Source organism: Camelus bactrianus, chromosome 27, assembly GCF_048773025.1.
Source record: "Camelus bactrianus isolate YW-2024 breed Bactrian camel chromosome 27, ASM4877302v1, whole genome shotgun sequence".
Classification (NCBI taxonomy): Eukaryota; Metazoa; Chordata; class Mammalia; order Artiodactyla; family Camelidae; genus Camelus; species Camelus bactrianus.
In genome coordinates, this window is record NC_133565.1 from 20,378,008 (window position 1) to 20,395,568 (window position 17,561).

The window sequence follows — 17,561 nt, forward strand, 5'->3', positions numbered from 1 at the left end:
TTGATCAGGGTATTTTAACTACTTTCACAGAGGGTTCATCGCTGCATCTACAGAGTGCCCACGTGACTTCATTTTCATAAGCCAAATTAGAAGCAATCTCTCTTTCCTCTCCAAAACTGCCAACTCTAAGGAGCAAAAAGTCAGGGTAACGTTTGAAATTCTTCACCAATACACAAATTGCATCTCTCCTGTTAGACCATGAGTAGCTTTCAAGGAGCTCTATTCATGTCTGGCTTCATTAAACATACATACTAGGTTTGGTCATTTATTAAGTCTCTGAGCCCAGCACACTGAAGTCAAAATTCTAGAAGCTACAGTGAGAGGGAAAAAAAAGCAGATGGCAGCTCGGTGGAAAAGACACAACTCCGCCGTCCAGATATAAATACTGCTCTCCAGGACCCTCTGTTCCCTTCATATTTTTGATATCTTCATCCCGGCCGTCAACATTTTTTCTCTCCCTCCTCATGCCTTTGGCCCTTCTTCCATAACCTCTCCCGCCCTCCCTAGACTCCAATATTCCCCAAGCTCACAATTTTTCTTCCCAGCCTTTATGTTCTTCCACAAACTGCCAGGGCTCTTCCACAGGCCGGAGCTCCCTAACTAAAGATGGTTATTGATGTACCCTACCAGTGTTTTAGTGCAGCAGCAGAATCAATAAACCAGAAAATACTGCTTTGTCAGGCTTGGCCAGAGCGTGCTGGGGAGCTTTACTGCTTCGGATGGTTACAGAAACTCCGAGCACGGGAGAGGGAGAGCCGGGCTCCCCTCCGCGGACAGACGTGATGCTCTCCTACCCTCTAGTGACTACAAAGGAATAAGACAAAAGTTGGAGGCATTTTTGAGACTGCATCACAATGATGACTTATTGGCTCTTAATTTTATTTCTAAAACGAACTAGAGGCTTGGAAACCCTGTGAACTGGTGGGGTAATAAAGCATCTCAGCCTAGTTATTTTTAAAGTACTCCAAACACAAAGGATATGCACTTTAGGAAGAGTCAGAACTTTTGAGTCCTTTGGATTTTAAAAAGCAAGGTTTGGAAAGTTTGCCTTTCTTCTTAAATGACTAGTTCTAGTCAGGTTCCAAATCTCATATTCTCTCTCTTTCTCGTCTTTCACATACACACACTCATACAAACTCACGAAATCTTTGTTTCAATCTCCTTATTTTACAGAGAAGTAAATAACCAAAGTGCAGTGAGGTTGGAGAACAGAGCCGGCATACGTCTGGGTGCCTGTGTGTGTTTGTAAATAAATGCACATACAGGGACCGCCAACACCCCCCTCCTCAGACACAGACACGTCCCAGCCACCTCCACGTGGCTTACTCCCTTTTTAAAAGCAACAGAGCTGCTGAATTAAGTCATAAATCATTTTGGGGGGTTTCATTTGTTTACCTTTATACTAATTTTGACATTCAGTCACTCCAGTCGCAATGTGCCAACTTCATAACCTGATATTTTAATAATGCACTCCTACCTTGCTACACTTAGACTTTTTATAAATTGAACCGAAGTGTATAATTGCTTCAAAGATACTAACAGTGTGAAAAATCACCAGTATTTCAGGAAGGAATCCTTAAAGAAACTCTCACACCCCCCCCAAAAAAAGGTAAAAAATAAAAGTAATGTTAAAAAAAGATTTATAAAATATCCCACTCATTCCCCTCCATTAATCTTTTCATCACCCCTATAACACCAAAGCTGGTTTCCACCTAATGGTAAATAACTTCCTAAAGGACTAAATCTAACCGCACTCCACTCCAAATAATTCAAGCTTAATGAAGTATAACATTCTAACATGGCCGGTACATATAAAATGTCACCTCTAAAACAAGTGTCAGTTCAAACATCTGGCTATGCCCTTATTAAATGAAATTTTAAAGGAGAGATTGCTTCATTTTTATTCTTAACAGCAGCAAGAGGCAAAGAAAGCTGGTACACGTAAAGGTTGGCTGCTATCAGCCATGCATACATTTGTGTTTGCTCCAAAGATAAAACTTTTTAACCAAATGACGTCAAGAGAAAAACAGCTGTATTTACCTTGTTGGCACTTAACCGCTTCCGATTGGACCAACGCTAAGGATTATGTCCGTTGAATGATGAAAAAGAGCAAAATAAAAGAGAGAAATAGGACCGTTAACAACGTGATTGTATTATCATGTTAGATGGTGCAGAATGCATTACAGACAATGGACACTCAAGTTCTGAGGCTACAGAGAAAATACATTTGAGCAAGAAAGTAATTAGAAACAGGAAAAAAATCTCATTTCTGTGGTGTGTTCCCACATCTCCTAATATTCAATAAGGAACAGACAAAGACATACGAATACTGCTCAGTCCTTACAAGTATATTCATGTTTTTATTTGCCTGAAAACACTATAATTTTACTGCTAAAAACAAACTGGAAAGGCAGATTTCTCCTTCCTAAAATATTCCGATAGTCTGATGAAAATGTTTAAGAAAATCATGGCCAAAGTTAGTTTATGTTCAGGTTTCCATAGTTGTCGATACTAGAAAAAAAAAAAATGACTCCATTTTCCTCTGCTGATTAAATCTCAACATTCAAAATAATAGGGAAAAGCAATCTGGGTCATTCCTGCGCGGTTAAGAAGAAGAGGCTCACGCAGCACTGAGGGAGGGAAGGAAAAAGGTTCTGAACAGCAAGGAACTCCACCACCGTTCCTTTGATCTCTCATTTGTCATGCTACGGCGGTGGAATTTCGGCTACAATTAAAATTCTCTCCTAACAAAATCCTCTCATTACTCCTGTCACCGTCCAGCACTGTGAAGCTGTACTCTGGCTGGTTAACCAGCTAACTGGATGTTAAAAGTTGGATAAATTTGGGAGATTACAACTCAATTATGAGTCTAATCGAGCAGACCACGTGAACTGTTATGCTTAAGGAAAAAGTACCTTTAGGCAAATGACCTATCCACTTTGCCAACACGTCTCCCCGATAAATTAGAAACCAGAAAACAAACAGTCTTTGGGGGAAATCCACTTATATTCCAGTGATCAGCAACTAGAAATGCTAGTACAGAAATGACTTTAAAAATATTCGTTAAAAACACTCCCCCTGGTGAAACTGAAAGTTCGCCACCCAGCACACGACACAGAGGTAGGGGTACTACATTCTGGGTGCGAAAATCAGTTCTTTCTGTATTTTCCCGACAACAAAATTGACAAATATTTCCACCCAAAACCACCACTAAAATTCATTACCATCTTACAGGCATACACGTGGCTATTCCTAAACAACTTTATCTACCGGATGCTCAGCATTACATTTGATAATCTTGACCCTCACAAACCTATATAACAGATGATCTTTCTTTAAAATCACTTCACACCTGAGGACATTGTGGCTGAGAGACGTTGAGGAGTTCTGTGACTCTGACCGGATCACTTCACCTCTCAAAACTGAAAAGCAGCGGAGTCGGGATTCAAACCCAGGTTGTCTGATGACAGAGGCCGTAATTCTAACTACAATCCCATTTTTGCCAAGAAAAAAAGAGACAGAAGGCAGGTCTGTCGGTCTTCCAGGCAGCACCTTACCTTCGAACAACAAACACGCCCGTGTGCACTGAAATCCCTGGATGTGAGGGTACATTCACGGGCTTCGTGCAGATGTTAAGATTTTTATCAGCTTGGCTCTAAAGCAACAAAGACTGCCTCACTGATGACAGGAAGAAAGGTGGGTACAAAACCCAGACTGCAAATCGAAATCTCTCCACCAGGGTTTAAATTAACACGGAAACTTACAAACAAATTATCCGTAAATAACCTCAAGTTTCCTGTGTTAGGTATCCCTGTTTAAAATCCCAATATAAGAATATCCTTGGGGAGTGGGAGGATATAGCACAGTGGTAAAGTGTGTGCTTAGTGTGTGTGAGGTCCAGGGTTCAATCCCCAGTACCTCCAATAAAAAAAAATCAAAATCAAAAATTTTTTAAAAAAGGGTATCTTTAAATATTAACTTCAACTCAATGAAAAGAGCAAGAATTTTCTGATATTCACTCTATCCAAAGGGCCCCCGCGATGCACTGTGTGTTGAATAACCACACGTGGCCCAGGAGGAAGCATTCCTTGCTCAGGTACACTTTAATCAAATATATAAATAGCAGAATAATACTACCAATCAGAACAAATGAGGGCAGGCAGGGTTTTCTACAATACCCCAAAAAATATACAGATAATAAATACATCGTACAGAAGACCACTGCTGGGCAGGCAAAGAACAAAGAAAATGAGAAACTGTGTGAACACACAGATAGCACGCACAGTCGAAAAAGTTCCAAAAACAGGAGGGGAGGGAGTCCAAGGAAATAAAGGGCCAAACTAAGATGACAGGGGGGAGGGTGTAGCTCAAGTGGCAGAGCGCATGCTTAGTACGCGTGAGCTCCTGGGTTCAATCCCCAGTACCTCCTCTAAAAAAAAACAAACCTAATTACCTTCTCCCTCAATGCCAAAATAAAATAAATAATATAGTAATAAATAAATAAATTTTTTTTTTAAAAACAAGAATTAAAAAAAAAACTAAGATGACAAATGTGGCTCCTTTTAGGGCTCTGAAAAGGTGTTCTCTGAAATGTTTTCCAAAAACAAATTGAAGCCGCATCAGGTATTAACTGCTCTGCAATTTGAAATACATTTTAACAGAAATGGCACTGCTTAAAAACTCCAAATTTTGGCAATATTTAAATATATTTTAAGTGCCAGTATTACTGCTCAACATGATCCACTACACTACAGAAAAATTCACAAGTGGAATAAATATGCAGCTATCTTCATGAGGTCATCATCTAACTTGACAAACCCCACTTATATGTGTAATAAATTTCAGAACTTAAATCAGCCAGCAATTGCTCGACCATGTGGCAAATAATTCTTATTTACATTGCATGTTACTTGAACCTGGCATCCAGATCAAGGAACCGGTCACCTGCTGGATGCATTGACACTGAATCTGATGGCAATACCTTCAAGACTAAGAGAAGTTAAGGGAAATCCCTCCTTCATTATGTTGGAGGGTGGGATTTGCCAGATATAAAATACTAGATATAAAATACTACTCTATATAAAATGGGTAAACAATAGGGTCCTATTCTGTAGCACAGAGAACTATATTTGATGCCTTATAATAGTCAATAATGGAAAAGAATATGAAAAGGAATATAGACATACATATATATTAACTGAATCACTGTTCCGTACATTGGAAATTGACATAACAGTGTAAACCAATCATATTTCATTAAAAAAAATTTTTAAATAAAAATTTTAAAATTACAAAAAAACACAACATCAACAGAAGACATTTTAACATCAAAACATCAAGTTTGAACAGTGCTACTTCTTAAACAATTGCTAAATGCAGGTCTTCCCCACCCCCTACCAGTTACCAGCAAGTAAATACTCATGAGTAAAGAATTCAAATTAAAAATAGAACTGTTTAGTTGACCCTCTAGCAACCGAAAAGTCACTGTGCAGCTCCTTTGTGCTCTTTTAAGCTGTCTTCAGTGTTTTCACTAGTAAATCAGTCATGATTTTCATCATGAAAATAAATTACAACTAACAGCAAAGGTGATGTCAAAATGAAGAATATTCTCCACACTGACCCCACTGACTCAATTCAGGAGGTACTATTGGAGCCTAATTTATAAACAGGCTTCAGATTTTTATACCAGATTCTAAACATGCTTAAATTTTAACACATCTTAGTCCTTTTTCAACTGGCTGCTTTTAGTTGGCTTTTAAAGCACCTTTCAAATAAGTTACAATCAAAGATGCTTTTGTTCTCATTTTAATTCTTGGAATTGTAAGGTACAATCCCAGCATATAACATAAGATCATGGTTTGTAGTCACATATTTGCTCCTAAAAACAGAGCCTCGATCATACTGTCACAAAATCCAATGCTTTTTTTGATGTCAATAGGTAGTGCATTCACTAGAGATTTCCATGTAACAGACCAGAGAATGTTAAAATGTGTAGTTTCCCTGAAGTACTCACAGTAGAAAAGTTGGTAGCTAAAAAAGGAAGACAAAAAAAAAAAAAAACAAATGGAAATGCTGCAAACATAGACTTAATACAACACAATGATTAAATCCTAGCAATGGCTTTTCATAACTGAATAGTACCTAAGTCATCCAGTACCTAAGAAAATAGTAAATTGAAACCTTAACACTTAGTAAAAGTCTATTTTTACAGGATGACTTGTTACAAGCAAACCATAAGAAGCATATACATTTAATAATAGCTATATTCTTCACACCCCCTAGCCAAAAATAGACATCATTTCTGAATGAATTTTCTTTCCAGGTTTCTAAAAGAAAGGATGTATATTATCCCACACAGGTACCTTAAGTCTCTGTACAACTATTCTGCCTACCCAAATAATTATAAAAGTGTCAGTCACATGGCAAGCCATTCGTCAAAGACAAACTGCAGTGAAGGATTTTTTAAAGAACAGAAGGCAACACTCACGTGTCTCTTGAAATCACCCTGTTTTACTACAAGGTTCAGATTTAACACAATGACTCCCATGTCATCCTCTAAACTGTTTGGATCCTCCAGTTTTAAAATATGCTCAGTCGTTCTACAAGCAAAAAGCAAAAAACGATGTTAGCACTGGTCGGTCGCACTTTACAGTCTTGTGATACATCAGGAGCTTGCGGTAAACGTCTCCTACTTCTGAATAAGAGTGAGCCTCAAGTTACAAAAGCACCAAATTCAGTGAAAATAAATCATCTTCAGGGTAGAGTAACTGTTTGGCATTGCCTAATTCAATAGTTCTTCAACTGAATTCTTTCCCGCTTGTACCCAAATAAAATGTAAATATTGGTTTTAATTTTAAGTAGATTAATGAGCCTGAATATCAACAGATGAAAGTACAAAATCCAATACATATTTTAGAACACATTACGGAAGATTTAATATCCAACCAGTATATAACTGGGAGCTAAAAAAGCAAAAATCATAGAAAAACTTACACTGTTTTTGAAAAACTTACCTTTTAAAGCACTCTTTCATTTATTCAGATTTTTATCTTGTCATTTGATTATCTTGCGTTCCCTCTAAAATTCACTAATAACAAGTAGAAGCTAAAATTACAATACCTGTTAAGCTCAAGGTCACTGAGCAGGACAAAGGAAGAGCCCATGAAATCAGACGTCGTTAAATCCCGATCATATACCTACAAAAAGGGGGAGGCCAGTAACAAACACATTAATCAGGTAAACCAACTGGGTTTATCAAGTTATTAATAAATGCAATGGGCTGGGAATTTTGAATTCAGTCTTCTAGATCTAAAAATAACTCATACGGTTAAAGAGAAATTTAGCCGAGCCAATGGAGTGAACAAAATTATTCAAACCTGTGCGTTTTTCCTTACCAAGGCCAAAATAACAGCAGAAAATACGTTTAAGGAGGTATACGTATGCATTAAAATGTTATGCACAATGGACCACTCGCTGTAGTTTCAATGGTCTCTCATTAAAATTGAGAATTTTCCACAGTGAGCAAATCCACCAATTAAATAGAAATTTGCTAAATATTCTACAGCAATCCCATCCTGCACTCAACTCATGCAGTTTTAACCCAGATGTTAGAGTAGTTGAAGCTTACAACCGGTAGCTTAAAGCTCTATTAAGTATAAAGTTATTGCTAATGAGAAAGGCTTCAGTACCTGTCACCACTGCACTGGCAGTAATAATTCTTCCACATTCAGTAAGTTTAAAAGCAATCAATGGAGAGATTATTTTCACTCTGATTGTGAGAAACATACAGTTTTGACAAAGGGTATAAAGAACCCCCTTCCATACTTAGTTTTTTAACCCAGTGCTAGGAATGATAAAATAATTCCTTTGGGGAAGTTGACTTTTCAGAGGGCGAATATCGCTGAGAAATAAATGTTTTTTTTTTTTTTTAACACAAAAGCAGATTTGAAAGTCATCTGTGATTACCTTCACACGGAGCTTTTGATCAAGGCTTTGTATTGGCAATACAACTATCTCATCCCAAACGGGGTTCAAGTTCTTATATATGACTTTACTTTTGTAGAGAGTCTTCCCGTTCAGCTTAAATTTCACATAGGGATCACTCGTGCCTTTAAAAGAAAAAGAGAGCAAGACAGGTTTTAAAAATGTACGTAAAAGCCTCGGATCTCCGTTAAGTAAAGCTTTCTCTCCACACTCTCCAGGCTTAAGAGCACTTCGCTGCACACGCCCAGAACAAATGTCTCCCTGTGCGGAGACTGAGGGCCCCAGAGGTGGAGAGGAGAGAGCAACGAAACCATCTGGGGTAAATGACTGGTTCGTCTCTGCCTTCAGTGCCGGCATATAAACCGGCTCCTGGAGCTTTTTCTGTTTTGTTTTATTGTGGGGATGTCATCACTGCCCAACCCACAAAAATTCAAGAAATCAAATCCACCAGCTCCAGCCAACAGTGTCAGGAGTCCTGGGGGGAAGCCCAGCCCTTCCTAAGAATGGCAGTGAGTCAGTCGATGAAAATGGAAAGAAACCATTGCAGACATGTGGCCAGATGGCTGACTCGACAGAACCCGGTACTTTATAATCATAATCCATCCATCCGTCTCTGGAACCGCTGGTTTAAAAGATGGGGCGACAGGACTTGGAAGGGAACCGGGGCGTAGAGATTAACCCGACAGGGCTGCCCATTCTTCCCCGCCTCCTGCACCTGCAGGGAATCTGAGAACACTCCTCCCCACCCCCGGCCAGCTGAAGCCCCCATGAGCCGACACCGGGCCGACATCCCTGACCCGCCGGCTCCTCCCGGGGAGCTTTGAAACAGACGCCAAAGGGAATGAATAATGTCCCACTAGCCACTCTGTCCAAAGCAGAAAGAAGGGCCGATGACGTGCCCTCCTCCACACTTTTCAGATCAACTGAGGAAAAAAAAAAATTGCCCACAAACACAATGCGAGGATGATGTGTTGTGTGTGTGTGTTACACGCATGCAAGTGTGCCTTCATACCAGGGACACACAACCCTGCCAGAAACACACTTTCCATTAATCCCTCGTGAATGATGAGTAAAGAAGACACAAATGAATGAATAATCCCCGAGGGCATCAACGAAGGCCGGCCGATAATGCTAGGACAGAAGAAAAAAATCCAATTTGGGGAGGTGTGCTAGTATAATTAATTGTGAAACTGACTGCGGACAAGCACTCAAAGACTAACAGTCTGTTTAGTTCACTGACAAATTCCAGGTGCCTTGGCCAGGGCCCAATACAGACCTCCACCGATTTACCGACATGAGTTCTTGATATTAAAGTCAAGCTCATACAGTCTAAAAATTTTACATCAATTATTACAGTAAGTAGGCTACTCTGCCACAAGCATGGCCAACTCATTACCACCCACCATTAATTATCTCAATCATCTTTTTCAGCTCTTTCTTAGGTTTTTATTTAGCGGCAGGAATGAAATGACTGAAAATGAACACAGTACACATCCCAACTCTTTTAAGTGGACGTAACAGCACTGGAGCAAGTAACACATTGTTTAGAGGTCTTCATGGATTAACCCAGGTATCATTTTGATCACTCAGCCATTCCAGTACTGCAAGGCCACTAACTTTAAAAACCAAGAAATTAAACTACAAATACACACACATATCTCTCCAACGCTCACGTTTTAAGTGTGGAGGTAAGACATAGTAAACAATCATATGGTTACCCGGGAAAGCAGGTGGGAAGGGATAAATTTGGGAGTTTGAGATTCGCAAATGTTAGTCACGAAACATAAAAATAGATTTTTAAAAAACCCAGATTTCTTCCATACAGCACAGGGAACTATATTCCATATCTTGTAATAACCTTTAATGAAAAGGAATGTGAAATTGAATCTATGTATGTATATGACCGGGACATCGTGCTGAACACCAGAAACTGACACACTGTAACTGACTACACTTCTGTAACAAAAGTAGATAAATCAGTTTGGCGACAAAGGGGCAGAAACCCAGCTGTCTTTTATCTTAAACCTGGACACACGCAGGCGCACCTGTGCCACGTTAAGCGGCAGTTCTGAGCAGGACAGTGAAAATGAAGGCATTCACAGCCGTTCAGTGGAACAGCCACAAGAGAGTGAGTCCACTGCCCACCCAGCCCCATTCCCCTCCCCCCGGCTTTTATCGTCCAAGAGAACATCTCTGGCAAGTCAGATTTTAACAATCATTTTGATATAGATATATAAAAAAAAAAGTGAGGGAAAAACCATAATAAAAAGAGGCCTTTAATTAAATGAAATTGGCACTCTGGGATCAGGCCTTCATGCCTGTCAGCACGCTCTCAAAATAAACATCTCAAAACTAGGCCTTGGTGGTGTCACTTTCTCACAGGCAAAGCATACTGGGTAATCCCCAGGCATCTTGACAGCTACATAATGTTCAAGCTGTTTCACGGGTGAATGGCCGCTGTTGTGTGAAAGAAAATATTAATGTCTGGAATTCACAGAAAAAGGGACCAGGGTTTACCAAGCCAAACAAGCAAAGAGGGTGTCAAGTTAGTGCGGCGTTAATTGTTGGGGAAAATTTGAGGAGGGGGGGAGGGGGCACATGGTGATTTTTTTTTTCTCTCCGAGCCTAAGTGCCTCACTGTCAGGGAAGTGACATCTCAACTAGGCAGGTTCTGAAAAGGGGTCGCTGCTCGGGAATGCAGCTCCCAGATGGCCCAGATGACGAGATGACACCTGAATGGGTGGACTCTGACCTTTTTCACTGGGCGCTTCGTGAACAATGAGGCTCTGTGGAAGAGACAGGTAGTGTGGTACTTGGGGAGAGGGAAGCTAGGAGGCCAGAGTCTGTGCCTCCGTCCTGGGGCGGCCACCAGCTCTGCCACGTGGACTCAGCGGAGTCACACAGCTTCAAATTTAGAATATCCAGGCTTCTTAAGCATCAATGGCCAGCGTTTCCTGCTCCGTTCAAAATGCACTGTGGTTCTCTGCATGCCGAGAGATTACCAGCAGTCACCGGTCCTCCGACAACGCTGGACCAATTTCCCCCAACAACAGGGAGTGATGGTCCTTGTTTCTGCTCATGCTCGATGACACTTGGGACCGTCACAGCTCCCCTGACCCTGTACCTGTCAGGCCTGCCAACATCGCTCACGTGCCACAAACACGGGTTGCTTCAGAGCGTGGCTCCGGGCTAGGGGATCTGGGGGATGACAGAGGAAGATGGATCCCACATCCTTTCCTTCTGCACCTGGCGGGCAGCGGGAAGACCGTACATGTAACACAAGGCCCAAGAGGTAAGTGTCCACATAGATTAGAAGTCGGGGGTTATGTTAGTTCACAGAGGGGAGAGATGAGCTCTAGCTGGGGTATCAGTGGAGGCTGAAATACGGGAGATGGGGATTGAAACACGGACGGGTCTGACCACGCAGAGGAGGACTGAGGCCATTTCAGCTGGAGGAATTGGAACTGAAAGGGGAAAGAAGACAAGATGGCTAGATGTGTGTGGTACTAAGCAAGCATTTCAATTTATCCAGAAATTAAGGGCAAAACATATACATATAATGAGAAAGTTTAAAAAAACCCAATTTTGAGTCAGAGACTAAAGTAGCCTAAAATTAGAAAATCAGGAGCTTAGTGTTTGTTCTACAAAAAAATATAGTGGTTTTATTTTCCTATTGTCTTTTGTTTTAATGTTTTCACAAGTGTGATACATGCACATGACTCTGAAAGGTATAAAAAGAAAACTCTTCATAACCTTTCCTCATTCCCATTCCTCTAATGCACTATGCATTTGAGAGTTTTACCAAAAAAAAACAAAAACAAAACAAAAACAAACAAACAAAAAAACCAATTGTAATTATATTAAAATGCACTGGACTCATTGCATTCACAGCGAAAGTACTTTGAAGCTCTGTTCGTATCAGCAATACAGATTCACCATTTTCTTTATCAACTGCATATATTTTCAACGTATTGTTGTATCTTAATTTATGCAACTAGTTAACAAATAATGAACACTGACATCACCTCTGATTTTTTTTTTTTAACTAGCGTAAACAATACTACAACAAGCATCCTTGTCTGACTATCTTGGAGCTCATACGTGATTACAGTCAAAAAGAACCGCCAGGCAAATGAGTATTTGTCTTGTCTGGTTCTATCACCACTGTCAAACTGTTCTTCCAAAGTCCGTCAAAACTGCACTTTGACCACAAATACATGTTTGCATTTCTTTTTCTTTACGTGCCCACCAACATTTGATGTTCTCAACTTTTATTTTAAACGAATGGCAGGTGAAAAATGGTATGTTTTTCTCTATCATTAACACATTGAGTAAAGCTTAGGATCGTCGTATTTTAGTGACCTACATCTGTCTGTCTTTGTCGTAGAAATTCTCATTTATATCATTTGCCCATTTTTCTGTGGGCTCATGGTCTGTCTTTTGCTTATGGATGTGAATGGGCCCTTAATTATGGAAAGTAGCCATTGGCTATAAATCCTGTCATAATTTGTTCAGGCTAACATTGTTTCTTGTCATAAGATACGGTCATTTTTATTGAGTCAAATTTACCAGTTTTGTTTATGGCACTGTAGTTGAACACTCTGCTTAGAAAGAAGTTTTCTTCACTGTAGGAGTTTAAATTAGTTCAGCCATGTTTCTTTCCACTGATTTTGTAGTTTCTCATTTTTTACACTTAAGTCTTTGGTCCACCTGGAATGATTTTAGTGTGAGAGGGAAGGAAATCCAGGTTTACTTATGGTGCAGGAAAGTAAAATGATCAGAGTCGAGCTTTAGAAATATAAATCTGGCAGCTTATAATTCAGAAGGAAGAAAAAACACTAAAGCAAAGAAACCTGGTAACTGAGATAATACAGCACCGGGGAGTTGAGGAGAAAGCTGTACCCGGACTAGAAGAGGTACCGATCCAGGGTTTCCCAAAGCATCATACACAGAACACTAGTATGTTGAGATGCTTCGCAGACCAAAAGGGTGAAACCATCAAAACCCTTGGGAAAAGCTGTAGACTCCTTCCTCACTTGGAACTTCCCTGGGTCGAGGAACATACTCTCCTAAGAAATGCATGCATAGTGAACAACAGCAACAATAAAATCAGCTTAAAACTTCTCTACTCTGTATTTCCTAAAATGATTTAAATACAGAAAACAGTTTGCTTGGGGCACCACCTATGCACATGATATTAAACTCCTCCAAATCACAGCTCTGGAAAGGAAGACGTATGTCCAGAGTTGCCTAAGATGCCTGGTAGACAAATGATATTGAGGTGGGAAGCCCCATAAAAAAGACCAGCAGGTCCCCCAGGCAAGGCCACTACTCTCCTGCCCGCACCATCTGGTTCCCTGGCCCAGTGGCATTATCTTGCTTTTTAAACTCTGAAAAGGCTTGTTTCTAGGAAAGTGGAATTTACCCCTAAGAGTCTATTGGTTCCTTGACCTAACTCCTGACTGGTCCATTTGTAGTGCTTCATTTGCATGGAGCTCACTCCTGATTGGTCCATTTCCCTCACTCTTGATTGGTCTGTTTCTACAAAGCATGTTCCTAATCACCTTTGTTATAACTTATTTGCATATGATGTTGCAAAGTCTAGACTGGTAGCCTATAAAAGCCTGTGTAAACCTACAGATGGGGTCCAGAGCTTGGAGTGTTAACTCCTCTGGGCCCGCCAGCATAATAAACCTGAGCTCTCCAACAACTCTCCGAGTGCTGCCTGGTCTCTCACCCGGATCCAGGTTGCTGTCACAACTGAGCTGTAACACACTTTGCTGCAACAATATAAATACGTGATCAAGGAATGAATAAACTTTGCAGATGGGCATGATGGATTGGAATCCCATCCCTTCCTTTTAGTAACTGTATGATCTCAGACAACGTAGTTCCCTGATACCTCACTATCGTCACTTGTAGATGGAAAAGTAGCAACATCAGAGGATTATCCTGAGAACTGAATGAACCAACATACTTCAGTGGCAACGGTCTCCAGCCCTGGACATGGTAAGTGCTACTATTTTTGGTATCACTACTCAATTAATTTAAAAAGGGAGCCTGCACGTAGTAGTAATTAAATATCCATTTTCTTTATTTTAGCTGGCAAGTAACAGGCACTGACAATCTGTCTCTGCATGCCCCTTCTACTGCCATCTCTAAAGGTGTGAAATTTATCTCCCTTTCTGTCTATTTGAACCATCTTCAAAAGTTGAATAGAAAATCATACAGACTTCTCACAGGGATCTCACGTGGTCTGGGCAAATTTCCACGAAACAACCTGGGCTGTCCTGGAAGGAACGGGCTGTATGTATAAAAACTAAAAATCACTCTGTATTCACGAGTCCTGGCTACCCTCCCCAGCCACCTACAGTCCCAAGGGGGATTCCTGAGGACTTCAGGGCACTTTGCAGATATAATCTCAGGAAATTAACAGGCAGCTCCGTGAGAAGGACACATAACTCAAGTCCATCATCAGGAAAGAGTCATCGAGAGCCATGGTATTTGAAGATCTTGCTTACCATCCACAGGAGAGGTGGTAAACAGATCAGACCACGTCACCCAGACCGGCTCAAGAACTAGCCTAGCAACGCAAGTAAGACACATCTCTAATGAAACTCCAATTACAAACACCTTCTCTTCGCTTTTTCTAATACAACAGATGGCAATTGTAGAAAAGGCAGAAAGTCAAGATGCACTTAAAAAAAAAAAAAAAGAGTATCACTACCAATTATAAAAGCTTAAAATGTTGATATGGACCTAGACTTTAGACACACACAATTTTTACTAAAAGAAACCAGCCTCTTACTGTATTTTTTTTTACCTGCTTTCTTCGGTCAGTAACATATCAATCTCCTTCTGTGCCCATAGTTCTACAAACCAGTTTGATGGTCATTTACATATGTATTTTTGTGTTCATGTGTCATATACATGAAAACTTACTAGCCTTCCTAATTTGAACTAAAAACCCACTGCATTGAATGTAAACACTGTATTTGCAGACAAAACCTACTTACTTGCCATCAGTCAAGCTCAATCGCCCAGTCAAAAACTTTAGCCCTACGGTCTCCAAAAGAAAGGTTGTCTTAAGCTAGAAAAGGCTCCTAATTAAATACATTTCTCAGAGTTGTTGTTTGTTCATGAAAGGAAATGATCTCCACATTTTTACAACCAAGTCCACATACTGTAATCTCTCATCATTTTTGTCAGGAGATCTGTTTACAAGTCCAGTTTCAAGTCAATTATTTACCAAGACCTACAGGGACGCTGAGATACATGTAGATGAATTTTTCCTGCATAAACAGTATCTGGAAACATAGGGAAAGTATAAATTTAACTTTTTTCCTACCCTCTGGCTTTAGAGTAACAAGTGGCTATTCATTCTAATTATACACATACATCTAGACACTTTTCAATGCAGAATTTTTCTTTTTGCCAGAAAAAGAGTGAAACCTGAGTTGTTTTTACAGGAGCCCCATCAGTTAGGACTTTCTCCAAGGCTGGCTTAAGTAAGGACCAGGCCTGATTTCCAGAAGAAAAGCTCCAGCAACAGAGCTGAGACTCCAGATCAAGTCCCGGCCAAGTGCAGCTCTCTTAGCTGACCCATAACAGGCCTGGGGAATTTCAGAGGGCATCACATGGGACAGAGGAAACAGATTTCCCTTGGAGAGCAAAGTCTACCTTACTGGGAGCAGTAGACTCCAGTCTAGCAGAATTCCAAGCCAGGCTTCTCCACTAAAATCAGATGCAGGGACCACCCACATTCCCCTCCCTCTGCAGATGGTGGCTGCAAGCTTCTAGAAGCTGTTTTTTTGCTACCAACCTCAGAAGAGTAGTTTCCTCCCAGACCACCTAAGGGCCTCGCTATCCACGTTTTGCCACTTAGCACCTCTGGGCTGAACTCTTCCTGAACTTTCCTCCCCGTGCCATTGACTTCCCTCCTCGTGCCATTGACTTCCCTCCTCTGGGGGAGCCCACCATATGGAACGCCCCAACGGCAGCTTGGACAGCGCCTGACCATCGGGGGGGCCCCTGTAATGTAATTTACCAAACTTAGGGAAATCCATTTTCTGAAAGAATTTCCAATGGCCAATTCACAGTGAGATCAAGGATCTGAAATGACCAATTTTACCAAAACTTGCTTAGTTCAACTATTTATGAAGCTTAAGCAAAACTGTTTATTTTGACTATTTATAGTTTGTATGGAAGAAATAATGGGAATTCAGAGAGCTGTGGGCAGTGAGGTCTTCCTGGGGCCTTCAGATTCTGCCCCGGCCCTCCCTACACCTCCCTCAGCCCCACCCACCCCACCCCCCCCACCCCAAGTTTTCCCCATCTTCCCTACTCTCTGCCCCTCCCCACCTCTGTTCCTCCCCACCTCTGTTCCTCTAACATCCTCTCTTTTTCTGTCCTTAGACATCCCCTTCCTGGGCTCCACAGCTTAGGCCACGCCACATCCATCCTCTTCTACCTTTTTTTTTTTTTGGCCTGAGATAAATTAAATATTATTTAAGATGCTGTGTTTGCTTTGTCTTCATAACCCGTTAACTAAGATGACCCAGAGACCTTCAAAAGCTGTTTTTTAAAAGTCCTCACCTAACAACTCCATACGCAATTTTATAAAGAGATGAATGGGAAACACTGTCAAGGTATGGATAGGCTCGGTAGGTTCAGTAAATGGGCCCCCTGGTGAACAGATTATTGAACAAACTGGCTTCTGGTGAGTGGTCACTAAGAGACATCCGCACCCCTATTCTTGATCTAGGGGTTGGAGGCACACAGGGGTCTAACCTTCTGCTTAGAGGCTGCCTGGAATACCAAAAAAGGAGGAACCCAGCTAAAAGAGGCAGGCATGACCACACAGAAAAGAGGAAAGGTTTGGTCAAAAACAATACAGGGAGGGGGCAGGGTACAGCTCAAGTGGCAGAGTGCATGCTTAGCATGCATGAGGTCTTGGGTTCAATCCTCAGTACCTCCTCTAAGAATAAATAAATAAAAAACCTAATTATCTCCCCTCATCAAAAAAAAAAAAAAAAAAGAAGTGGGGTGCCTGTCCCATCCCCCAGAACCTGGGCGGCTGCTTTAACCAACGCAGTGTGGTGAAAATGCCACCATGGTCCTTTCAAGGCTGCACTGTAAGGGATGTTGCAGCTCCTGCCCGGGGCGCTGGGCATTTCTGTCTGGGGCCCTGCGCTGAGACAGGAGAAGTGTGACAACCCCCAGGCTCCAAGGAAGCCGGGCTGCGTGGCGAGGCTTCCAGCGGAACAGCCCTCCTCTTCCAACCATCCCATCCCAGGGACCCGACCCGGGCCCAAACGCACCTCTAAGTCTTCAGATGATCAAGTCCCCTCCTCAAGTCTCAAGTCCTCCCAGCTGAGGCCCCAGACTGTGTGAGGCACAGACAAGCCCCCACGGGGATGTTCAGATCCACACTCCAGAATTCAGCAACCTGCGGTGGTTCCGGGTTGCTGGGACTGGAGGGGATCTGGTACATCTGACGGTCCCTGGAGTAAGAGCCCTCGGCACCACGGGCCAGGCTGCCCACCTCAAATCCGGCCCGGACAAGCTCCGAGGCACGA

General features: G+C 41.5%; 1 protein-coding gene across 3 annotated transcripts in view; it reads right to left on the minus strand.

Moving 5' to 3' along the window:
• MCTP2 (multiple C2 and transmembrane domain containing 2) overlaps positions 1–17,561 on the minus strand; it is a 195,426-nt gene that overhangs the window by 115,348 nt on the left and 62,517 nt on the right. For all 3 annotated transcript variants that reach the window (XM_074354330.1, XM_074354328.1, XM_074354329.1), the window contains exons 5-8: positions 7,966–8,108; positions 7,120–7,196; positions 6,488–6,599; positions 2,041–2,076 (exon numbers count right to left, since the gene is read on the minus strand). In XM_074354330.1, coding sequence (XP_074210431.1) covers positions 2,041–2,076; positions 6,488–6,599; positions 7,120–7,196; positions 7,966–8,108 — 368 coding nt within the window. The remainder of the gene's footprint in view (positions 1–2,040; positions 2,077–6,487; positions 6,600–7,119; positions 7,197–7,965; positions 8,109–17,561) is intronic.